Raw genomic sequence first — 26,052 nt, 5'->3', positions numbered from 1 at the left:
TTGAAGAGACCCTTGTCCAGCAGGCCGAGGCAAAGAGGCAGCCCCAGAAGCAGCAAAATCAGGGAGCTGGACAGGGGACAGGTTGTCTTTGTCTTCAGTGTGGAAGGGATGGTCACTCTCGAATTGGCCTTTTCAGCCACACTAGACGCTGTTCCAAGTCCTCCATACAGAGCATGTGACCATAGTCTCTCGAGACTGAAGGATGCCTAAGAAGTCCAAAAAAACCAACACCCAACTTTTTCAAGCTCTTAATAAACCTAAGTGAACCTGTCCCTGCTGTTCTGTCTTATCCCTTCTATTTCCATCTTTATCACTGTTCAACACATGGTCTATTTTCAGAATGACTTGTTTTTTCATGCTTTAATATTTAGGTTTGCTTGTTTTGTTCTTTTTAACCGGTGATTTATTATTTTTCTGGCCACACATCACTGTTTATGGAGGTGACTCATAAATGGTTGAAATGAAATGAAATGAAAATTCTGGCATTTGAGATGAGACCACTCCAAATCTTTATGATCAGTGGTTTTGCTGAAATTCCCAGGGTGGTGCAGTGGATAGAGTGCTGGACTAGGACTCTGGAGAACAGAGTTCAAATCTCCACTTGGCCACGGAAACCTGCTGGGGAAGCGAAACCAGCAAAACCTCTCCTTAGATATCTCAATTACCTTGAAAGCTCTATAAGGGTTGCTCTTGGAGATGGGCAGGGACCATTGTTTCTGCAGTTCATGCCAATTCATCTTTTGGACGAACAGGTGTTCAGTGCTTCCTGACTCCTCCTCCCTTGGTGTCTACTCACTCAAAGGCAGCACCTGGAGGAGGTGGGGGAGCGAAGCTGGGTGCCTGCCAGAGGTGACGGGGTGGGGAAGCGCTGAACGCCTGTTCGTCCAAAGGACGAACTTTGGCACAAACTGACAAACTGGTTCGTGTCCATCTCTTGTTGTTGTAAAGCGGTTCTGATTTCATAGCACTACACACACACACACACACACGCACACGCACACGCACGCACACACACACACACACACACACACACACACGCACACGCACACACGCACACACACCTATAGAATTGCTTTCATTAAACTATTAGTAAATGCTCATGTGTTAGCCACTCCGCAGGTCAGGCAGCTCTGTGGATCTCCAAGTGCTGGCAGGACCAGCAAGTCATTCAGAAGGTTCTGAGTGGGTCCAACACACCATTTTGCAATGACTGGGTCAGGTGGCCCTTTCAGGGTCCCTGTGCTGGTGCTGTTGTTTTGAAAGAACAAAGAGCAGCAATGGAGGCCACATAAATCCTGAGAGATTCATTGACATATCTATCGAAAAAGGCAGGGAGGTTTAACGAGAGAAAATATACAACGGAAGTGCTGTATGCATGTAGGAGATGCATGGGGGTTTGGGGGTCTCTTCTGTAGATCTAACTGTTTACGTCTTGTTCTCTCCCCCCTCCACATCCCCATCTTCAACTTTCCCAAATCAAGTGGAACCCATCTGGCAGCCGAGAGCAAGAACCCCAGGAGCCCATTTGAGATTGGAGGAGGCCTGCTTCACGCCCAGCACACCATGGAGAAAGTCACGGCCAGATCCGGCCAGAACAAGGCAGGGAGATCCGCTGCAAGCATTTTGTTCAGGTGGAAGAAATCAGCCCCTGAGTCGCCCAAGGAAGACGTCAAACCTCCGATCTGCAAAGCGTCGAGAAGCCACGAGAAGGAAAGCGCCCGAACCAACAGTCCTTCTAGAGTTTCGGTGTTGCTTGAGGCTTGGGAGAAAGGGCTTGTAGGAACGGACACCTCGGAGCCACCCAAGTCTTCAGACAACAGGCGCTCCCGCTCTCCAGGGCACGGCCGGCGCTTACGGTTTCCCAAAGATGCTCCTCACTCTCTTTTCCCATCGACTGCCAGGGGGTCTTCTTCCCCGTCCGCTTCCTCCGCAGACGTCAGGCGGTCCCTTTCTCCACCAGACACCAGGAGATCCTTCTCTTCAGCAGATACCAAGCAGCCTCTTTCACCCACCGAATGCCGGAAGCCGCTTTTCCCAGCAGACCCCCAGCCCTCCTTTTCTCCAGCAGTTAACAAGCGACCTTGTTTCCTAGGAGACTCAAGGAGGTCCCTTTCTCCAGCAGATACCCGGCCCTCCTTTTCCCCGGACGAGAGCAGGTGGTCTCGCTCTCCAGCAGATACCAAACGGTCTCCTTCACCAGCAGGCCGTAGGAGGTCCTTTTCTCCAGCAAGCGTCCGGCAGTCCCTTTCCCCCGCAAGCAGCAGGCGCTTCTGCTTCCTGACAGATGGCCCCGGCTTGCCTTCCTCAGCAAGTGCCCAGAATCCACTTTCTTCAGTGGAGAATCCGCACTCATCTCCCACATCAGAAAACCATGGTGCATCTTCTCCAGTGGACAGTCAATATTCCTCTCCTTCGACAGACACCAGGTGCTTCCCTTCTGTGGCAGATATAAGGCGCCTATACTCCTCGGTGGATTCTAGGATCCCATCTTCCCCAATAAGCTCCAGGCAGGAATTTCCCTCAGGAGAAAGCAAGTTCTTGCGTTCCCCATCAAACACAGGGAGGTCACCTTCCCTGGCGGACACCAAATGGCCATTTTTACCAGCTGAATCCACGTGCTCATCTTCTTCAGTGGACACCAGGCGTTCATCTTTCCGAGGAGATCTTACCTACTCATCCTCCTCACCAGACGCTAAATGCTTGTCTTCCACAGAGGATAACAAGGCCTCCTCTTCCTTGGAAGAGTCTGGAAGCTTCTCTCCCACATCACCTGAGACCCATGCCAATTCTCTTAGCCCGCAGAGAGATTTTGCAGCTCACGGACCTGTGTTTGCTCAAGTGTATTCCCCAGCTTCGAAGCCAAAGAGTCTGGGAAAGACAGAGATGCAAGAAGGTCATAGCACTCTCGGATCCATGTCCCAGAAAGAAAACTACTCCTTCGATGCTGCTAAGACCTTTCTGGCTGCAGGACTTCAGGGAGAGAACAATCTTCCAAGCACGGAGATACCCCAGGAGGGAGACCATTCTCCCGGTGACATCAACATGAGGGCAGAGGAATTCCACAGGGAAAGTCCTGTGCCAAACAGTGCCACCATCGTTCCTGAATCTCTGAGAGAAAGTATTTCGCACAATGCCAACGTGCCTAGGTCCCAGACAGAAAGCTACCCCTCGAGAGCTGCCCACACTGCTTTATCCTATGGAGGAAACTATATGCCCACTGCCACCAGCTCAAGCCCTGATGAGTCCTGTGTATTAAGCACCATGCCCTGCGTTGTCAGCTCCAGCACCGTAGCCAGATCCCAGACCCAGTGGTACGGTCCCAACGGCAGTAGCACGGTCGTCTTCCGATCCGAACGGCAGGTCATCGTACCGCAAGCCGGAACTGCCACCATATACAGAGCGGGACGTGAGGTCGTCATGTCCAGCTCTGGAACGGGGAGCGTGAAAAAACCCCAGCCAGAGAGATCTCTCCCCTCCAGCTGTATCACCTGCGTTCCATCCAAAGAAAACTGGCAGTCCAAGGGGGATCTCCCAGAGATCACGTCCCCCAAAGGATTCCTCTCTTCTCTCTCAGAGGCTCACGGTTACTCCCAGAAGTTGCAGCCAGAAAGTTTCATGACTCAGACCAGAAGTGCCGAGGCAAAGGATGCCCAAAGGCAAAGGTGTACACTTGAGCCCAAGCCTGCGTTTGCGTCAAACGGAGATGCTACCACAGTCAGTGAGGGAGTTGCTCCTTTCAGGATCCCCGAGAGAGACTGCAGCCTCCTTGATGAAACTGCCTTTGAGAGGCACAGCAGCCTGTTCCCAGCGAGCCGATCTGAAAGGAACCAAAGCATGCCTCTTCCAGGAGGCCCCATCGCCAATGGACCAGAACAGGACAACAGCGTGTCAAGGGTTGAGAAAGCCAGTACCTGGGGTTGCCAGGGAATTTGGTGCTCACCAGATAATGCTGAAGATCCCGGGATCTGTAGGATGTCCACTGGATCACAGGAAATGGCTCCAAGCGAAGAGGAAGACGCCTGCCAGAGTGAGCTAAGAGATGAACAACGAGGTCCAAGAACGGGCTCCTCAATATTTGCTACAGAATCCAACATTCCCTTTGATCACATGATAGACTCTTCCCAGGAATCTGTGAGCCAGAAAACAGAAAATAGGGACAGGAGAGCCGAACCGGAACCCGAGGAAGCATCAGACATGGTCCTTTTCGTGGATACTCTTCGCAACATGGAGCCTGCTGACCTCCGAAAGCCCTTGAAACTCCTCCCCAGACCTCCACGCCCCTCAGCGCTGGCAAAGCACACACCCCTCCCGCCCATCCATGAGGACCACGTCGCCCCCAAGTCTCAGATTTCCCTCCCAGCATCTCTAGGTGAGCTGTTCACGCTGACCGAGGAGAGGCACCTAGAGGAAGTGCCCAAGAAGGAAGACGAAGCGGTTGCTGAAGAAGACTTGGAGGAGATCGAGAATCCATACCCCAGTAAGGAGGACACACAGGAGGATAAAAACCAGGCTGGGAAAACTTACCCTTGGGAAAACAACACCTTCAAGACTGAGGAGGAGTTTGGGTCCTTCCTGGGGAAGCTGCAAAAAAGCTTTGAGGACCCAGAACCCAGAGGCGTTGCTCCAAAAGCAATAGCTAACCAAACCAACATGATCAGAGCCAACATTCTTAAAGGCATGTCCATTTTGTCTAGCTTCTCAGAACGGAAGGCGGTGGAGGAGAATAAGCCTTATTCCCGCCTGGACAACAGCCTCTTGTACAGCAGGTTCATTTCCCCGGAGAAGGCTCAACTCAAAGATCCAGCAAAAGGGAAAGAAGTGAGATCCTCCCTGATTCCCTTGAACCCAGCTGGAGTGAAAATTAAGAGGGAAGGGCAGGCATCTCCAAATGGCCCTCAGACATATGAACGTCTGAGCTGTGAATCATTGCCATCAGGGCGACCCGATCCTTCTTCCAGGTTGCCAGGGGCCAGCAGAAACTCCAAAGGGATGACTGCTCTGGTCAAGGAGGCCAAGACAGCATCAAGGTCAGAAGTTCAGGTGAGTGGATCTGTGCTGTGCAGCAAAGCATGTAGAGCTAGCTGTTGGGGGCTACCATGATGAGCCCAGATGATCTCTTGATTTCTCTCTTGGGGAGTGAGAGGAATGGGGGCCAATTTCATCCTAAAACCAGAGTATAGTACTGTAGATGGTTTAGTCGGTGTGGCTCGGCTTGCCCACTAGTGTAGAATTAGCAAGTCCCAAACATTTATATGGTCTATTCTAGTTGGGATTAGGAACTGGATTCAGGTCTCTGTCTTCAGCCTTTGCTAGAGTGGCTGGCACAGCATCCGAGAGATGCCAAAAGGCTTGCACAGAACCTGCCTTCAAAGGGCTAATGATTATAGGACCAAAACCTCCTCGGTCTTCACTTATCTGGAACATTTTCTATTGAAGTCACTGGGTGTTGGACTTGAATGAAGAGCGCAAGGGCTTAGCTTGCATTATGTTGTTGTTGAACTCCTTTAAGCATCTGCTGAAGTGTCGGCCGTGCTCATTAAAGAAATGCAAGGCAAGCTGAAGGGCCCCATTTGGGTGGGAATATGAACAAGACCTCTGTGAGCCACAGATCACAATAAGTCTTAAACGTCCATTTATTTGTAGCATCTATAAAACATTGCAAACCAAAGATATCAGGGCAGTTGATCATGTATTTAAACAAACAAATATGAGAAAGTTGCAGTCAAGCCAAATGCATGAATAAAACTGACTGGAAATTATAAGACAGAAAACACTAGACCTATGAAAACTTCATTCAGTAACCACTGATCAAAGACGTTTAAGAAGGGAGTCGATCATACTGAAGAGTCCTTATTACCATATGGATCTAAGACCCACTTTTACCCAAAATGTGGCACCCTTATTTAATTCATTACCATATATACCCAATTTTATATATAGTTCTCTTTATTTGCCTTATTTAAAAAAGTTTATTTCATGACTCATTTTATTCATTAGTTTCAGTGAGTCTGCAACAATGGTAAAGTCTGGATCCAAGCCACTATTTCTGGAGCAAGTATTATATTTCTTGTGGTCCTACAATGTTGCCCAAGTAATCGTGTTTTCAGTCAGATATTTTGAGCTGATTAATCTAACAAAAGACTTAATTAGCTAAAAAAAATAGATGGACGAGGCAGTAAATATGTCTATGTATGTATAAGTGTGCATGCAGATGTATGTCATTTTAAATACTTGCCTCTCCATAAGCGTGTGGTCAATCCACTGCCCCAAGCTATTTGCTGTTAGTTCCAATGTACACATATTTAAACATTGAATATGATGCATAGAGCTGAGTTGTGCTTTGCGTGCCCAAAAGCAGTTGCATAGACTTAAGTTGTTCTTGCATTCTGAAAGATAGCTGGAGATAGTAGAAGTTGCTGGAGGGTTGTTGTTGTTTCCCCCCAACCTTGCATGCTGCCTTTAGTAGATTTGGGCTGGCGGGGACTCTTCTGGGCTGGAGTGACTGTCATCCTATCCAGCACGACCTAATCATTCCTTCCTGCCTCTCCATTTTAAGAGAGAGAGACTTCTCTGCTCAATATTTTTCCAACAGTTTTCTGTTGAGGTCTGTTGCTGTCATGTTTTTAAGTTTTGCTGTAAATAATGGAAGCTTTTTATTCTTTCTCTTACTAATGCCCCAGAGTGAGTTATTGAGACTGTAAGTGCCAGTTGATGAGAAAATGGGTGTTCTACTCTTGAAGCTATTCTGCTCTGTAAATCCCTGCAATTCTGCTGTGCAGCTAGAGGAACTTAACCAAACATTCAAAATTCTGTAAACGAAGTTCATAAACACCACATTATTCTAAAGCCAGTTGTTTTGTGGCCTTCTTCTTCACTGGCGTTCTACTTATTTGACTTATATATATTTGGAAAATGAATTAACAGCTAATTTATAGTATAGAACCATAACTTTGCAGGCCAAATGAAACATTTTCCCCATGGCATTGCAGGATTGAGAGAGAATATTGAGATTTTTTACAGGGGCAAGCATATCACTTAAGGTGGAAGGGAGTTACTTGCATTTAAGAATGTAGCAGAAGTTTTCTTCCTCTGCTTCCTCTTCTTCTTCTTTGAATTATAGCTAAGAGTAGCTGCCATTCTATTCTAGGAAATAAATTTTCTTGAAAAGCATACTGTGCAGTAAGAAAGGAATGGGAAGGAATGACACCTGTTTTTTTTCCCCTGGCTGTTCAGTTCCTGTAAAGCCAGTATGTGGAACCTCCATCTACAGGCTTTGCATGCTTGAAAGCTTTTCTACCGGGGCTTACTCCTGGGTGGCCATGTGTCTAATTGAACTGTGCTTGCTTTGCACGATAGGAAGTGGTCAGGTCGTGGAAAGTTACTTTTGACGCTTCCTGTCCCATACCCTTAACTCTGCCCACTTTTGAACATGGATCTTCCTTGGTCCAAGACCTGTTTCCAAATCAGATCTCAGCCCTTGAGATAAAAAAAGGTTCCTCACGCCTGCTTTCAACATAGTTAAATGGGCACATATCACACTCCCCCAGAGTTTGGGAAATAGTTTGGCATACATCCCTATTAAGTGCAGATTTTTAAAAAAACACATACTTCAAATTGACGGAGTCCAAGATTGTGTGGGGAAAGGGTTTAACTCTTTCATCTCCCACAGTTTGACATGCTGAAAATCCACAACACTTGAGGACAGCAGTGCGGTCATATCCATAGTTCCCTCCATGCAGACCTATGTGGATGTACACAGTTGTGCATGTGTGTCCGCATACACATACTATGCCCTTCCTTTTTTCTTTTTTCAGAAGAAAAAGTGGCTGATTCTGAGCATTTTTTAAAAGTTTGTCATAACTTGTATTTAGCCTAGACCATTAGAATCCAGAGCTGGAAAAGTAACTTTTTAAAAAGTACAGTGGACCCTTGACTTACAGACGGCTTGACTTACAGACTTTTTGAGTTACAGACTTCTCTGGCCGCAAAATTTAGGTTTGACTTGCAAACTGAGATTTGACTTACAGACCAGGAAAAAACCAAAATGGAACAAAAACGGCCTGTTACGGGATTAATCGGTTTTCAATGCACTGTAGGTCAATGGAGACTTGACTTACAGACTTTTTGACTTGAGAACTGCCTTCCAATACGGATTAAGTTCTCAAGTCAAGACCCCACTGTACAGTTCCCAGTATTCCCCAGACAGCATGGTGATTAGCTTTGTTGGCGGCTAGCTGTGAGATTCTAGGATTTATCCTTGAGAAAACCAACTTTTCAAAACTCTGCTGGGAAACAGGAATGATTGGGTTGAAGCAAGAGGGGCCAGAGGAACGACAGCTTTGCGTAGTGGCTAGAATTTGTACTAACATTTGAAAGACCTGGATTCTAAACCTTATTGGGATATGAACCTGACTGGGTAGCCTTGGGCCTCTCCCCCACACTGAGCCTGACCAACCTCAGAAGTCTGTTGTGACAGCAAAAGGAGGCAGAAGGAGAGCTATTTACACGGTTCCGTTGGATAGAACAAAACAAAAAAGACAAAAAAAATTTATAAAGCCAGATATTTGGAAAATAACCTGTTCTCTTTTCTCACATTTTCTGCAGTTCTGGGAAGAAAATAAGATTTTGAAGAAGGTTAACGTGAGGCCTGGAAAGGTATGGAGCAAAAAAGAACGTGTAAGGTTCCTAGCATGGGAAGGATATATTTGTAAGAGAGAGGAGCATTTGGCAGTTAGAGGATTTTCCTGAAACACTCAGAATCCCTCTGCCAACAGGGATAACAGCCATGCTACCTGGGGATTCGTTTTAAAAAAGACACACGTGTTCCCAGTCTCTATGTATTTGATGGCTTTCTATCTATCACTCACTTTAGATCATTTTGTACTCTGAGTCGGGCTTTGGAGGTCAGAAGAGAGACATTTGGGGCGATGTCACCGATGCCACATCGTGGCTTCTCTCCCATACCATTTCTATCCAAGTGGTCCGAGGAGGGTAAGTGAACCACTGTCTGAGTTGCTGTAAATTGAGCCGGAGAGGAGAATTTAGCTGCATTTAGCTGTACTCAGGCAGTAAACAAGGCTCTGAGGAGAAGTGGAAAGAAGGCACTACAACACTACATTCAGTGGAGAAGACAATAAGATTAGGAAAAGTTGAAGGTAACAGGAAATAAGGAAGACCAGATGTGAGATGAATTAACTCCGTAAGGGAACCACAGCCTTGAGTTTGCAAGATTTTGGCAGGGCTATTAATGAGAGGAAAATTTGGAGGCCGCTAGAGTTGCCATGAATCAGAGGCTACTTGATGGCACATCATAACAACAACACAATGTCCTGTAGTAATGATAGTGGCCACATTGGTTTGTTTTAAAGGATTGCCTTATATTGCATTCATATTTCATTCTTCTATAAAGAGCTCAGGAAGGTATCTGTCATTTTTCCTGGCCCAGTATATGGGCTGCACAAGAGTCTTGTGAGATACTGTAGGTTAAGCTAAGAGATACTGACTGGCCCATAGCCTTCCTGAAAGCTTCCTGGCTGAGTGGAGATTTGCCCTATGTTCTCTTGAATAGAGAGAGGTCATTAGTTCCGTTTTCGTACTGCTCTAACAGTTAAGACATTTTTCCTGATATTCGGCATAAATTTGGCTTCCTGTATCTTGAGCCCATTATTACATGTCCTATACTCTGGGATGATAGAGAACTGATCTTGACCTCCCCTCTATATGACTGTCTTTCAACTATTTGGAGATGAAAGTGGGGTAGGTGGCTGTTCTTTTCCTCAGTTTTACTCACAAAAGCACAGTGGGTCGCCTCAAGCTGAGGGAGAAAGACTGGGCCAAGATTGGAGTGGACGACGTTGCAGATAAAGTGGGAAAGGCAGAATTATTTACCTTCAGCTCATTAGAGGAAAAGTGGGATATGAAAAACAAACTTGTGATCTAATGAACCGAAGCTTAACCTGCACTCACTCTGACATGTCTCTGCTGTTAAAACAAAAAGCCTTGTGGGTCACATCATTCTGGCAAGTGTTTGTATACTGGAGAAGTACAGTTGAGGAAACTTTCTGCCTTGAAACGTGGCCCAGAATACAAATCAGGCTTACGATTCCACTTGAGATGCCTTCACCGAATGAATCCTTTCCTATCCCTTCCAGATGGGTGATGTATGAGAAGCCCCGGTTCCACGGGCGGAAGTGTGTGCTTGCCGAAGGCGATGTGGAGATCAGCAATCCTTGGAGGATATACGATAAAGAAGGGGAAGGAGCTGAGAACGCACCGTTCTGCATTGGTTCGCTTAGAAGAGTTGTGTGTGTAAGCAACAGGAAAGAACTTCCTTGGAGGTTAAGGTGTTTAATCCTTTTGGATTAAGCCACACGGCAATGTGGAGCTGTGCCAAACCTATGGGAACATCAGAAGTGGCTTTCTGCTGGGCCTCAAACTAGAGATCCATAGAGCCTGTCATTAGAAGCAGGGATTCCTTAAGTGCCAAAAGACCTCTGATTATCCCAGCGCACACTTTTCTCGCCTTCCCAAGCTTGCAGATCAGCTTGTTGTGCTTTGTGAAGGGGAGGTTAACGCGAGCTTCATGGGTGACCCTGATTGCTCAGATGGAATCACCCTGGGACGACACTAAAGATGCTTTCAGCTTCTAGTGATGTGCTTTCTGGATCGTATAATTCAACTTCCCATCAACTGTTGGTGCACCTAGATGAATATTCCCTATTCTGAGAGGCAGCAGCTCTCCCAGAATCTTTCTGAACCCCCCTCCCCTGAAAATACCAGGGTTTAAACCCAGGATGTTCTGCATGTGACGCAGGTGCTCTGCCATTCAGCTAGGGCTCTTCCTCATGAAATGCCAGTGAAATGTATAAATAGAGGAAACTGTCATTACTCCTGATACGAGCTCAGTGTTATTGTACACTGCATGACACTGATCTGGGATCTTTTGCATCAAAGTCTATGCACCCCCATTGCACTGCGCAGAAATAATAGGCTGTATCATGGATAGGGAATGTCTGGCCCCCTTGATGTTGCTGGGCTTCCAATCCCATCTCTCCCCATGCCCCACACCCATACTGGATATCCTGGCTGCAGCTGGTGGGATGTGCAGTCTTAACACTCCCCCATTTCTGTTTCCTAAAATTTGTGGCTATTATCAGAGTGAGCTGGGCATCTCTGAATGCTGGAAATGGTCTTGGCCAGAGTTGTCTAGCTCTTTCCCCACTTAACAGCCCGATTCCCTTCTGTTCCAGGACTACAGGATCCCTGAGATCAGTTTGTTCTCCGAGGAGAACGGAGAAGGCACAAAGCAGAGGTTCACAGATTCCTCGGAGGACACGCAGATCCACGGCCAGCCCTTGAAGGCAGCTTCCATCATTGTACACTCCGGCCTGTGAGAGAAATGTTTATGTTGCCTTTTTAAAATCAGTTTAGACATTGCTTACTCAGAGCTTTGGGAATGTGACTTTGCTGGACAACAACTCCCAGAATCCCCCACCAGGGTTGCTAGCTAAGTGGATTGTGGGGACTGTAGTCCCCCAAAGTAAGATTTCTAAGCTCTGCACTTACTTGATCTAAAATGGTATCTCTGAAAGTGTGAAGAGAAATAAATAAATGTTTTTTTTAAAAAAAGAATCAAAGCAAGCATTAAAAAGTACAAAACTAGTCATCAGTTAATATACTGAATATTATGGGCTCAGAAGGCAGTTCTCAGATTGGATGGTACGATCAGCCAGGAGGCCTGATGGTAAAGAGCAGGTAGGTTCCTTATCATGCATTCAGAGATACACTGAGCACAGTGTTCTTGGAGCTGCATTTTAAAAAAAAAACACCAAAAAGCCCTTTTGATTTCTGATTATATCTTATCTTTAATGTAAAGGTAAAGGTTCCCCTTCACATTTAGTCCAGTCATGTCCGACTCTAGGGCGCGGTGCTCATCCCTGTCTCCAAGCCGTAGAGCCGGCATTTGTCTGTAGACAGTTTCCGTGGTCACGTGGCCAGCGCGACTGGACACGGACATGGTGGGACCTATTTATCGCATTTTTACATGCTTTCGAACAGCTAGGTTGGCAGGAGCTGGGACAAGCGACAGGAGCTCACTCCGTCGCGTGGATTTGATCTTACGACTGCTGATCTTCTGACCTTGCAGCACAGAGGCTTCTGCGGTTTAACCCGCAGCGCCACCACGTCCCCATCTTACTCTTAGTCCCTTCCATATCCTGCAGGTGGCTTCTTTACTCAAAACCATTCTTCGATGATGACCCTTACGTGTTGGAACCAGGAGGGTATCCCAACCGGCATGCCTGGGGAGCAAAGGACCCCTCCATCTGCTCCATGCATCCAATTAAGCTGGTAAGGTTTCTTCAGACACCCTTTCCTCTTGTTGTAAACTGTGCCTGTGCACAGCTGCTGTGTCTTTCTCTTGCCTGTCATCCCTTCACTTAATGTTTCCATTTTCTAGTTCAGGATGGTCATAACTTTGGATGTGTTTCTACTAAGACTCCCTCATTGGTGCCTGGTGCAAAAGAGGAGTTCACACAGGCCAATAAGATATACGATAAGAAGGAAGGAACAGAGTCTCCCCGAGCACATGCTCACCCTAGGAATTTGTAATCAGTACCAAAACCCAGTGTGGTGCAGTGGATAGAATACGGGATTATGATCCAAGAAACCTGAGTTTGAATCCTCACTCAGCCAGTGGGGAGCTAATAATGGTAAAAACACTCCTTGAAAACCCTTTAGGGTTACTATAAGTTGGTTCAACTTGATGGCACATAACAACAATAACAATGAAAACCCAATTCAGAAGCTTTTATGCGAATCATATAAGGTCAAAATGTAAATCAGCTGAAATTCTGTAGTTCACCTGCATGTTGCTAATCCAGTTGTGAGCCCAACATTGCTGATGACTGCTGGATAACTCAGCGATTTAGGTATCCAGATGTTGGGGCTTCTATTCCCCATTGGGCTTCGTTGACAGGGGCTGGACTCGGTGATCCTTAGAGTCCCTTCCAGATCTGCAGTTCTAAGATGATGATGATGATGATGATGATGAGTGGTCTATGGATTGACTTGTTGCAGAGCTATGAGCTGGCAAGGACGAAAGGTCTGGCTTCTCACCAAGGCTGATGGCCACACCCATGTCTTCTCCTACCCTCTAGAGCAATGGTCCCCAACCTTGGCGCTCCAGATGTTCTTGGACTTCAATTCCCAGAAACCCTAGCCAGCAGAGGTGGTGGTGGTGAAGGCTTCTGGGAGTTGTAGTTCAAGAACATCTGGAGGCTCAAGGTTGGCGACCACTGCTCTAGACTCTTGTCTTCCTCAGCCTTGGGGAATGACAGCTGACAGAACTGACACCATTTTGAACTGGAAAGGAGGACAGGTCAGAATTGTTCGTGGAATTTTCACTTCCGTTTATTCTCTTTTCAGGGCAGTCCTGTTGTCGAAAATCCTGGCGAACCCAAGGTGAGACAAAAGCTGATTCTCCCTGCGCTTGATCACAGAGCAGATGGGAGCGGGCGGGGGAGACGAGAAGTAAATCTAGTTGCAGAATCAGTTCTCTTATCAAAATGCATACTTTCTGGATCTCAGCACTTTAGATCTCCACTTTAAAGGCAGAATAAAAGAATACCAAACATTCCACTAAGTTGGTTTGGCAGGAAAAATGCACAATAAATAGGTAGCGTGGTGTTTTGGGGAGGAAGAGTATTAGAATGTTTAAAAAGTAGCAGCAGTGGAATGGTTGCAGAACATTATATCCAGGAAAGAAGAAACCTTAGAAGTAGCCTGTTCCTTAGGGGGCTTATGAAAGAATAAAAACATTTGGTTTTTATTGCTCATGTGAACATCTATTTTTTTAAAAAAATGTGTGTTGTGTGTGTAAGGTTTATTCATTACTTCCTGCATATTCTGAAAGAAATGTTTAGGGATTTTTGGTTATTTAGGGTTATTTTTCTATATTTCAACATGTATATGTAAATATAAATGCCCTAGCATCAGGAATGTATATAAATATGCATGTATAGTTGCCATAGTCTTTCGAGACTGAAGGATGCCTAATGCATGTATAAAAACTACCTCAAAATGGCTTCCAGAATATGTGGGAGCTCTTGAGAAGCTCAGCTTTCACGTGCTTCCTTACTCCTGAGCTGTAAACTTTAAAGCTTGATAAATTCAAGCCCGATCAAGTAGTTCAGCCATTTTACTCTCTTTAGGTCTAATTTATTCTCCACATTTTCCCTCTCTCTCTCTCTACCTGCAGGCCCTAATTTATGAAAGGCCACATTTCCAGGGCTGTAGCTGGGAAGTGAGTCGAGATATTTATGACTTGAAGAAACCAGAAAACAACCAACACTCCAAGATGCTGAGGGCAGGCTCTCTGAGAATTATGGGTGGCTGGTGAGTGGAAGAACTTGTTGCAAGAAAGAGGAAATGCCCTTGAAATTCAGTTAATTAATTCATGGAAAGACGCCGTGTCCTGAGTCACAGCCTTGATCCCGCTAGCTCACATTCTGATAAGAGTCTCAAGCAGGGAAACTTTATTGGATTAGCTACCCTTTGTCTGGAGTAGACAAAAGATAGCCGTGTGGAGTGTGGAATGTGGAGACATCGTTTTTTCGGCCAGCGTGGCAAATTTCAGCCAGCGTGGCAAATCCGCCGCTAGCTGGGGATTCTTTACAGTCCAAAAGGTAATTTATCCAAGCTCTACCTTTAATGAGCAACACAAGAGGTACACACAAAGTTTTGTGCTGCAAAACAGGGTATCCAGTAGCCAAAATTCTACGTGTTGTCTATTATGGCTGAGATGCTATAACCCTTCTGTAAAGCTGGCTGGCTCCATTGTAAACCCTACAGAGTCTGACCAGTGGGTTTCAGGTCCCCCCCCCCACAGACCCAATCTAGCCAAACCTGGCTCATCTAGGCTCAAGATGCACACAAACTGCAGTTCATGCAAGTTTGGTTTTTATTTCAGTCAAAGAGGTGTTTGGAACTTCTCCTCTTTCTGCACGGACACTGGCAGACTTCTGCTGTTGTGTATTCTCTGCCTTTACAACCTGCTAGCAACATCGTAAGAACAGGAATCTGTGGCAAGCATCCAGAACTGTACTCTTCACATTTTTTTAAAAAAATGAAGTAATATATATTGCCATCTAAAAAAAAGGGGTCCACTTAAGACCCTAATGTTCACTGTCCCGGTCACTTTTTTGGAGATTGCAGTTTCTAGAATCCCCAGCCAACCTGGCAACTTGTGGTTACAAGATTTATCTCTTACCGGCCAAAAAAGGAACTATTGAAAGCTGAGGTAGAGGCCCGTCCAGACTGGCTGTTTGGAGTATGGGGTGGATGGGGCTACGAAGGGTCTGTCGAGGTGGTGTGGGGAGGAGCGATATGCCATTTGGCATGCTCCTCCTGTCCCAACAGCAAATGGTCCCAATCGGCTATCAATTAAGTGCTTCCCCTGATCCTCTGCAGAGGATCAGGGAAAGCAAAAGTACTTTTTAATGTTGCTCCTCTCTCCCTCTGTCCCTGCCATTCTGTTTTCTCCCTCCTCCTCTTCCCTGCTTCTCTTCTCTTTCTCTCTCTCCCCTCCTCTTACTCAGAGGGTGTTATTTCCCAGTTAAACAGAACAGGCCAAAAAGAATGCATGCCCTACTGCTGTGGCAGAAAGGTGTATGACAGCTCTTAAAGGGGAAGGAAGGCTCTATCTAAATAGAAAGCCAAGTAGGCGCAGGCTTTTTTTCTTTCCTCAAGCCTATCCGTACTCTCAACGATCCATAGATCATATCAGTGTGCTTGTATGGATAGGCTCTAAGGCAAGACATGTAGATGGCTCCCTGGCAGACAAACAGAAAAGACTTGTCTTTTGGCGCAAGGGATATTGTCTGTTTCCTGTGGACTTTGAAAAAAACAGCTAAGCAGAAATGACAGTAAATTGAAAAGATGGGGGGAGACAGTTGTGTCTGTTTTTCTTCCGCCTGCCTGTTCTTATGATTGGGCTGCTTTCCTCTCTTCAGCTGGGTGGGTTATGAAAAGGAAGGTTTCCGTGGCCACCAGTACCTGCTGGAGGAAGGAGAATACTACGACTGGACCCAATGGGGAGGCTATGATGAAGAGCTAGTGTCACTTCGGCTGATCCGAACGGTGAGAATTCCTGTTAGTATTTGGCTCACAGGTTAGAGGTAGAAGATTTAAGGCCCTTCTCAAGGATTGGTGTGTGTGTATGGTTCATAGAATAAAAGACTCACAGCCATGGAGGGAGAACGTTTCCCTTATATGTCACTACACCCAAATGTCTGAAGCCAGAAGTGCCAAGGAGCACCAACCCAATCCAAATAGCGGAGGAGAAGCTCAAGGGAAGCAGAAATACCAAAAAGATTTTCAGCAGCTGTTAATTAACAAGTCCCCACTTAGATTCCTCATTGGGAGCCTTTCAGGTGGCTTGAAGCATGGCCGGAAATCCAAGTGGGGACTCTTTAATTAGTGTCAATTTGCCAGTGCAACGTATGCTGTTTACCTTCTGTCAGCATACCTATGCAAAAAGATTTTGTCCAAGAGATCTAAAACCAATCCATATTGACCAGGCTGAGCTCACGTGCTTCTTGCTCCAAAGTTACTTTCTTTGTCGTCCATGAAAGTAACTTAGGTAATCTTGCCTTTCAACCAGAGTTAGAAATAATAGTATAAAACTGTTTTCCAGTTCTGATTTAGAGAGAAAGCATAAACCATTGTTTAGTGAATTGTGGCACAAAGTGGGATTTCTAAACCATCTCATCCTAGTTTGATAAAATACGGATTATTTTTTCAGCGTCTTTGTGTTAACTTTGAGAACAGATTTTGTAAAAAGGCAATACCTAAATTACTGTTGTAATTTTAACACCAAAGTACTGTTCCTTGCTACTGGCCTTTTGATTAGTTATTTCCTTCTCCAAGACCCAGGAGAAGCCCAGTCTCTGTTTGATGCTGATAAAACGGCATACCTTTCTCTCAGAGAGCAAGCCAAGACGGAGCCATGCTGCACAAGAAGAGGTTTTTGTGACTGTTGTTTTTCGCTCCTGAACAGGATTTCTTGGATCCAGCCCTTGTGCTGTTTGAGGCAATGGACTTCGAAGACGGCCCCAGCATTGAGCTCAGCGAAGCATTGCCAGATGTTGAGCTTGCCAGTTATGGGACAACCACGCAGTCCATCCATGTCCTGAGTGGCGTGTGAGTATTCCCAGTCAAGGCGGAGAAAGACGGGCCAAGAGAGAAAGAGAGAGGAAAGGATGCTTGTTTGAAAAACGAAGAGCAAAAAGCAGATCGGAGAAAGGCAAACCTAAACATGTGCAATTGCATGAAGATTGGGATCTATCGTGGTCCAAAAGCAGACTGGTTCAAAAGCAGCAATAACATATCACCTTTGCTAAGGCCAAGTGCGAAATCTTGAAGCAGGTGGATGTTTGGAGATATCAAAATGCTTCGTCCTGCTGGATGATGAACTGGGTCAAGAGTCGTTGAGGTTATCCACTTTCCATTTCCATGTCTAGGTGGATGGCCTACGAAGGCAAGAATTTCACAGGGGAACAATATTTCTCCTGGAATCTGCCATTTTTAATAGGTTAAAATGGAATGGAGGTTGTGTTCCACAAATCTAAGGAAATTTGACCATGCTTAATAGAAGCAGATCCCAGGTTGCATCAAAAGCTAACGCAGCTACGCTTAGCTGGTCACCTTGGATTAAACTAACCATCCCCATCATCTCCCATCAGCATGCTGGGGATGATGATGAGGGTAATGGGTGTTGTAGCCCAACTTATCTGGAGAGTGAGAAGCAGAGCTATGTTGCATGCATTAATATCAATAGACAGAGATAGTGGCCAGTCATTCATGCAGATGTAGTATAACAGATGCTGGCCATTACTCTGGCAACAATGAATTGTGTTGTGCAATTGCACAATCGGCTGCATGTCTCTGGAACAACCAATTGTATAATCGTTCTGCCACAGTACTTTGGGGATCACACTTCTGCTTCAGTGCTAGCACAACTACTGCAGGTGTCGTCCTGAGTTCCATGTGCATAGTTGCACAATGAGATTTCGGACAGTGTGTTTCAAGGCTGCCAGGAGTCCAGAATTGGGAGGTCATGGTTTCAGATGCAAAATACGTGGATGTTTTAGGAACTGGGTCGTGAGTCGTTGAGGTAACCCACTTCCCATTTCCATGGCTAGGTGGGTGGCTTACGAAGGCAGGAATTTCACGGGGGAACAATATATCCTGGAGAAAGGCGTGTACCGCAACTGCGAAGATTGGGGAGCCAGCGACTGCCAGATCTCCTCCGTGCAACCTATCCTGCAGGTAAGGATCCATCCAGAACTCCGTGTTCATTCCTCACAGAAACCGTGTTCCCAATTCTAGCTCCCATTCAGTCTGAGACCACCTCCATCTGCCTTCTGTTTTCCTGGAAATCTTTAAACCTCCAAACAGAAGATTACAAAAAAAGGTTTTTTGCTGGTAAACTACTGCACAGCTATCATGACTATTGGTAGCCAGCTATGACTATGAGCCTTCATGTATTAGTCGAATTGGTCTCTTTTAAGCTGGAGACCATCATGACATCTTGTAGTAATGAATTCTATAGTTTGACATTGTGATTTCCAGGATGATCAGCTCAAAGGTGGAACACTCAAGTTCTCTAGCCAGGCTTGATGGCCGTTTCTCTCTCTTGCTCATTCTCTTTGTCCTTCTGTCCCTCCCAGGTTGGGGAACACAGTCTACACTTCGTTTCTAAGGTAAGTATCTGGAATTTAAAAGCAAGGAATGAGTATTTTTCCCACCCATTAGTACAAGTAGTTCTAATGATACTAAAAGTGAGGTTGCTACAATAAACATAGACAGAATTATTTAACCATTAATAAATATAGCCTTCTTATATTAAGACCTCAAGGTTTGTATGCATTTTTTAAAAAAGGAAAACCTTAATTTTAGTTTTATCATGCCTTTCTTCCAGTCCTAGGATCAAAGACTGCTTACAGTATACCATATTTTTCGCACCATAAGACGCACTTTCCCCCCACAAAACAGGGGGGTGGAAAGTCTGTGCGTCTTATGGAGTGAAGAAAACAGATTATATTTTTCTGTTTTCTTCTCCTAAAAAAATTGGTGCGTCTTATGGAAAGGTGCGTCTTATGGAGCGAAAAATACGGTAATTAAAAACAAGTACTGGAGACCCCCTTATCTGCCGAGTCTCTTATCCACAGTTTGGAATTATGAAAAATATTACAAGAAAAATCCTAGAAATATGCATTTCTAAAGATGAAGTTATCAGAACTGACCACTAGAGGGAGTCAGAAACCATGCTATGTATTGTGTTTGCTATTATTTTGCTATACAGTAATTTGCATTTTTCACATCATCAGGGGAATCAATGTCCCATAGATACAGGGATCTTACTATAGACTAAAGTCAAAATCAGTTATCTGACAATAGAATTAAAACAATTAGAATATTAGCAAACAAGTAAGTTAACATTCAAACTGATAATCAATAAAATACACTTTAGAAAGAGAAAGAGAGGCATGCCAGTGTGGAGTTGAATGTGTCTGTGGCATCTGGGTTCTTGTTAGAAAATGATCAGGAACACTGCAAAGTCCTGTGACACGCAAGGAGTCCTTCAGTCGGGGTGTGGGCCCACATTGATCGTCTTGAACTGTTGAGGTTTCCTCCAGAGAATTTTACTGAACATCGTAACTGGGTGACTCTTCTGAGAGTTTTCTTTTAGAGATTTCTTTATACCTGCATCCTCAGAGATCCACGAGGTTCCTTTGGGAAAAGGAAAGACCACCCTGGTTCCATGTGGCGTGTAGCTATTCCCGGGTTTGTCAACCACAATCCTTCCCTCTTTGCTGGCTCATATCTGGCCTTTGGGTTCTCCAGATCCAGCTCTTCTCGGATCCAGACTTCTTGGGGCACCAGGTCTCTTTTGAGGAAGACCAAGAATCCCTTCCAGAGTATTTCATCCCACGCTCCTGCAGGGTCAATGGAGGCAGGTAACAATGTTTTACCAGTTGGGCAACTAAAATAAAAAGGTATAATATAAGTTGGGAAAGCTACTTTTTGACCAGTTTCTCTCAGAATCCTTGAGGGACTTGCTGGCTGTGAGATTTGTAGTCCGAAAAGGTCACTCTGCTGGGTTCTCTTAAGGATCTGAACAGTCCGATAAGGAATACTTCGTTGGGTCTAAAGATTTAGGATCTCACCAACTTCTTTTTCATTCTCAATATCATGAGCTTGAAAGTGCCATTTGTGAAGTGTTCATCTAATAAAAACACAAAACTTGACCTGCGTTAAAAGCCATTCAGTTTTGTCTTAGTTTGAGGTTGTGTGTCTTGTTCTGACCAATTTTTGGAATGGCTTTTAAAGCTCTGGTTTGTGGCTCAGAGGGACGTGGTGGCACTGTGGGTTAAACCGCAGAAGCCTCAAGTGCTGCAAGGTCAGAAGACCAGCAGTCGTAAGAGCGAATCCATGCGATGGAGTGAACTCCCATCACTTGTCCCAGCTCCTGCCAACCTAGCGGTTCGAAAGCATGCAAAATGCAAAAATGCGAGTAGATAAATAGGTACCACTTCGGTGGGAAGGTAAACGGCATTCTGTGTCTAGTCATGCTGGCCATGTGACCATGGAAACTGTCTGCGGACAAACGCTGGCTCTATGGCTTGGAGACGGGGATGAGCACCATGCCCTAGAGTCAGACACAACTGGACTCAATATTAAGGGGAACCTTTACCTTTTTACCTTGGGGCTCAGAAGTTGTTCCCACAGGATACAGTTATCCTGTAACTTTCCTTTGAATAACACAATTCTCCAAATTTGCTGTGCATTTAAATTCTGTTCCTCTACCATATGTGTACACTAGAGATGGGTGTGAACTGCTGGTTTGGCACTTCGGCCCAGTTCGTTTCCCTGCTGAACAGCTGGGTCGGTAGTTCAGCACCCGACCCCCTCCAGCGGGCACCCACTCTGCAGCAGTACCCTGCCTTGTTTCCTCCAGGCACTGATGCTGAGTGGGTGCCCGCTAGAGGGGGTGGGGTGCTGAACCTCAGATCATCTGTTTGGCCAGGAAATGAATCAGTGATTTGTGCCCGTCTCTAGCAGACGCACGCACACGCACACACACACGCACACACACACACACACACACACACACACACACACACACACACACACACACACACACACACACACACACACACACAAACTATTTTTTCACAAAATTCAGAATGTATAGGCATGTTACCCTCGAAAAAATATTTTTGTATGCATTGACTCAGATATTAACTCATACTTATGCCAGGATGATGCAACTTTCATCAGCGAATTGCCACAAGCCGAGAAATTAGCCTAGGTGTTTGCTGTTGCACATCAAGCCCCATCAAATACTTACGCAGACTTTTTAACTTGCTAAAATTCACTGCTGAGATTCATGGCCATGAAACTATGCCAGAAGGCATAACTAAGAGGATTCTGGCCACTCTATCAAAAAAACACCTTGAAATGTTGCCCATATTTTAATCTTCTAAAAAAATCCCATGGATTTTGGCACGTAACTTACACAAGAACTTTGTTGCAAAACTCAAAGAATGAGAGAATATCATCTAACTTACACTGTTAGTATAGAAAATGAGAATCATTAATAAGGTAGACCAAACAAAATTCTCAAGGATTAGCCACCACACTTCAAGAACGATGCTGACAAATTGGAGCAAATTCACAGGAGGGCAACAAGGAGGATCAGGGGGCTGGAAATCAAGCCCCAAGATAAAAGATTGAAAGAACTGGGCATGTTTAGCCTTGAGAAAAGAAGACTGAGGGGAGATATGATAGCACTTTTCAGATACTTGAAAGGCTGTCATCCAGAGGAGGGGCAGGATCTGTTCTCAATCATCCCAGAGTGCAGGACACGCAACAATGGGCTCAAGTGACAGGGAGCCAGATTTCTGATGAAGATCAGGAAAAACTTCCTAACTGTTAGAGCAGTTTTTATTTATATTTACTTATTTATTAAATTTGTATCCCTCTCCCATTAGTGTCACAGCACTACTCTGGGTGGGTTACAACTTGTAAAATAGAAAACAAAAACAAAAATAAGACAGTGGAACCAATTGCCTCGAGAGGTGGAGAGTGCTCAAACCCTGGAAGCATTCAAGAGACATTTAGACAACCCCCTGGCAGATATCCTTTGATTTGTATTCCCGCATCAGGCAGGGGGTTGGGCTTGATGGCCTTATAGGCCCCTTCCAACTTCACCATTCTATGATTCTGTGATTCTGTTGTTTGGCCACAGGCAACTATTGTCCGTGTTATCATAATAATGCTTTTTTTGAACAGCATTTACAGCACAAAGCGTGAATGTGCTCTTTTGTTTCCTTTCAGCTGGATTCTCTATGACGGCCAGCAGTTTGAAGGGGAACAACACGTCCTCTCCGAAGGCGAGTATCCAACGTTGACGTCCATGGGTTGCCTCTTCACCACAGCCATCTGCTCGCTGAAGAAGGTCCCCATTGTAAGTTCTCAGCATGGAAATCCTTGAGGTGCTGTCTGAGTGTTTATTTAGAGGTCTTTTCCATATTGCCTGACAGTAAGGTCAACAAGGTGAACTGCTGGATAGCTCAGTGGTTTAGGTATCTGGAGTTTGAGAGTTCGATTCTCCCTACAGTGCTTCCTTGACAGAGGCTGGACTTGATGATCCATTGGGTCCCTTCCAGCTCTGTACAGTGGTGCCTCGCTTGACGACATTAATCCGTTCCAGCGAAATTGTTGTAGAGTGAAATCGTCGTCAAGCGAAATAAAAAAGCCCATTGAAATGCATTGAAAACCGTTCAATGCGTTCCAATGGGCGAAATACCTTGTCCAGCGAAGATCCTCTATAGGGTGGCCATCTTCTGCTCCCTGTGTAGCAAAAAATCCATCCTAAAAACAGCGGGGAGCCATTTTGCACAGCAGGTGGCCATTTTGGAAACCCGACAATCAGCTGTTTTGATTGTCGTAAAGCGAAAAATCGGTTCCCGAAGCAGGGGACCGATCATCGTAAAGCGTTTTCCCCCCATTAGAACATTGTTTTGTGATCGCAAAAACCTCATTGTCAAGTGGATTTGTCGTTTAACGAGGTAATCATTAAGCAAGGCACCACTGTAGTTCTAAGATTATTATAAAAGAAAGGACCATTTTTGGCAATATAGAATTAACCTACAGAACACCTTGTCATAATATATGACATTGGCCGATATAGTCTTAAAAAAAAGGTTTAAATATGTATATGAATGACAATATCAGTGGCCATGAGCTTTGATGGCTAAGTGGAACCCCCAGTTTCAGAGCAGTATTGCACTGGCCAGAATCCCTTTGGTGTTTCTAGAAGTTTTGTGTATCTCAGTACAACTAATTGTGATAAACTGAAGAGGTGCTGAAGAGTACGCCTCAATTGCATGCTTTTTTCAGATATCTGATTGGGTGACTGAAATACATCCTGGCACTTTGTCAGTTAATCACAATTAGCTGTAAACCTTACATGAACATTGGTATGATGCTGGTCACTGAACGAATATGATCAGCAGTGGATGTTGTGGGAGGGGTGGGGAGGGCTGATGCTTTATGGTAAGAATCTCTTTTGGCCCAAAGGCCAAATTCAGTTTGAAGGAAATTCTTGGGTTCCATGTTTCAGAGACAGGCGGGCCAAAGCAAACTGGTGGAATGGATTAAACTAGCATAATTGAGTGTAGTCCTCTTACTGCCTGTAACAAAATATAAGTAGCCCCCATTCAAAAGCTTGGAAAACATCAAACTGTGGGAAGGCAGATTCCCTATGTGCATGTCCCCAGGGGCATCTGACTGGCTAACTGCAGGAAGCTGGAATAGAAAGGCCCTTGGTCTAATCCAGCAGAAGAATCTAGGGAAAGGATAATCATAATAGCAGTAGAGCCAGTGGCAGCAGTAGAGGCAACAGCGTGGTCTAGTGGTCACTGTGCTGGTCCGGGACTTGGGAAATCCAGGCTCAAGTTCTTGCCACTTAGCCACGAAGATTCATTGCACACATTTGAGCCAAGGATCCTTCTCTCAGTCTGACCTGTCACGCAGAGATGTTGTAAGAACGAAATTAGAAGATCCATGCATGTGACTTTGAGCTCTTTGGAGAAAAAGGTGGAATTCAGAGAGAGAGAGAGAGATTGGTTCACAGTCTTCAAAACGTTCAGATACCTGCCATCCTAACTGGCCTTAACGTCGCCCTGTGTTTTGCTTCCTCCTGGTCTTCGTTCTTCTTCACTCCCTGACTCTGCCTTTGCTCTCTGCCCATCTCCGATGATCTCTGGATCTCTGCGTTGCCACCCATCGTCCCTGTCCCTTTTCCCTCACAGTTCTTCTCCGAGCCCTCCATCTTCCTGCACGGACTGGAGTGCTTCGAAGGGAAGGAGATTGAGCTGAACGGGGAGGTGCGCAGCCTGCAGGCCGAAGGGTTCAACAACCACGTGCTCTCGATACGGGTGAAGGGAGGAATGTAAGTAAAAGAGAAGAGGTGCCTTATGTTGAAGGTTCAACCTGTCCGCTTCCTTTCTGGTCGTCTGCTAGCCGGACAAAGGGGGCCGAAAGAGATGTCCTAGACAGACCGTCATCAATGCTAGATCACATTATTGCTGGAGGGCCTGGTTTCAAACCGGTTTACATATCTGAGAAATTAGACTTCAAAGGAATCCTGTGCGGAAGTCCCAAAAATCAGCCACAAAAAAACCAACAAGATTTGCACATTCCAAGAGGTGAAAGAAGCTCAAGCCTACATACCATCAGCCATGAAGGATTGCCTTTTAATTAGGGACTATCAATTATTTCTGTTTCAGCCCTAAGAATTCCCTTCAGTTATTGCCAACAGTATTGTTGCATTTCTTTTTTTTTTTAACTCGGAAAGGGACTGAGTTTTTTTTTTTAACTTGCTAGTGATTTAGTCATAGCAATGAAATTTATTCCCAAAGATACTGCTGCAAGAACAATGTTCCTTATTTATTACCTTTATGTTTTAAAATCCCCAGAGCTGTAAGATTTGTACTGAGTACAAATTCCAAGTACTAATAACTGAATTATTTCTTTGTGTTCATTCCCAATAAGAGATATTTCCGTCTTAACAGCATATTTATGACCACGTGAGTGTCCTCCCCCTGCTAGAGTGGGCATTCTGTCATGGTGGGACTTGGGTTAGTAGATGGAGTGATGGGTGAAATATAAAATACAGAAGGCTGAAAACCACTGCCCTAGGCCAGTAGAATCGGATATCTCTCACCTACTGTACTAGTGATACCCCGACCACTTGATACTGTAACACTGGTGACACATCCATTAGGCAGGAGTTTCAAAATTAATTGGGCACCTTTGTGGTGCTAAGGATGCAATCCCCCGATAGCTGGTAAAGGCCGGTTGAAGAAAAGACCAACTAAATAATGAAGAATATAACCTGTAACTATGAACATAACTAAAACATACAGTTATTCTGCAAAAGTATTTCCACAGTATACTTGTGTTAGGCTGTTTGAGAATTTGTAAAAATTAATTAATTAATTAATTAAAACCAATGATTTTATTATATTACATGATTAAGTTATTCATTTAATTCCTTAATTGACCAATGATTTCATTAGATTACATGATTAAGTTGTTCATTTAATTACTTAATTGACCAATGATTTTATTATATCACATGATTAAGTTATTCACTGAATTACTTAATTAATCAACGATTTCATTATATCACATGATTAAGTTATTCATTTAATTACTTAATTGAATATGCTGCAAAAAAGATGAAGTTATTCCCCAGCAAGTTACAACTCTAATGTGATGTTGTTATAAAAAAAAGGATTAATTGCAATAAACTCACGTGTAAGTGATTACTTCCAAGCTGTAGATACAAGGCAACTCCTTTTGAGTTCTGCTATAGATCCCTCCCACCCAGCCAATATTACCTAGGCCAGTGCTCTGAAAGGATGATTGCCCTAGTCAGTGCACTGTTACTCATCATGATAGCTATGGCCAAATGTGATT

At 44.9% G+C, this 26,052-nt stretch overlaps 1 protein-coding gene across 1 annotated transcript in view; it reads left to right on the top strand.

Annotated features, from left to right (window-relative positions):
* CRYBG2 (crystallin beta-gamma domain containing 2) overlaps nucleotides 1–26,052 on the top strand; it is a 60,243-nt gene that overhangs the window by 20,114 nt on the left and 14,077 nt on the right. Inside the window, exons 3-17 of the mRNA XM_072980014.2 lie at nucleotides 1,482–5,040; nucleotides 8,605–8,655; nucleotides 8,873–8,991; nucleotides 10,152–10,308; nucleotides 11,250–11,389; nucleotides 12,222–12,348; nucleotides 13,426–13,461; nucleotides 14,258–14,394; nucleotides 16,011–16,137; nucleotides 17,057–17,199; nucleotides 18,201–18,327; nucleotides 18,729–18,761; nucleotides 19,906–20,018; nucleotides 22,402–22,531; nucleotides 24,381–24,520. Of these exons, the coding sequence (XP_072836115.2) occupies nucleotides 1,482–5,040; nucleotides 8,605–8,655; nucleotides 8,873–8,991; nucleotides 10,152–10,308; nucleotides 11,250–11,389; nucleotides 12,222–12,348; nucleotides 13,426–13,461; nucleotides 14,258–14,394; nucleotides 16,011–16,137; nucleotides 17,057–17,199; nucleotides 18,201–18,327; nucleotides 18,729–18,761; nucleotides 19,906–20,018; nucleotides 22,402–22,531; nucleotides 24,381–24,520 (5,139 nt within the window). The remainder of the gene's footprint in view (nucleotides 1–1,481; nucleotides 5,041–8,604; nucleotides 8,656–8,872; nucleotides 8,992–10,151; nucleotides 10,309–11,249; nucleotides 11,390–12,221; nucleotides 12,349–13,425; nucleotides 13,462–14,257; nucleotides 14,395–16,010; nucleotides 16,138–17,056; nucleotides 17,200–18,200; nucleotides 18,328–18,728; nucleotides 18,762–19,905; nucleotides 20,019–22,401; nucleotides 22,532–24,380; nucleotides 24,521–26,052) is intronic.

This window comes from Pogona vitticeps, chromosome 9 (genome assembly GCF_051106095.1).
Source record: "Pogona vitticeps strain Pit_001003342236 chromosome 9, PviZW2.1, whole genome shotgun sequence".
Classification (NCBI taxonomy): domain Eukaryota; kingdom Metazoa; phylum Chordata; class Lepidosauria; order Squamata; family Agamidae; genus Pogona; species Pogona vitticeps.
This window is presented reverse-complemented; position numbering and strand designations above follow the sequence as displayed.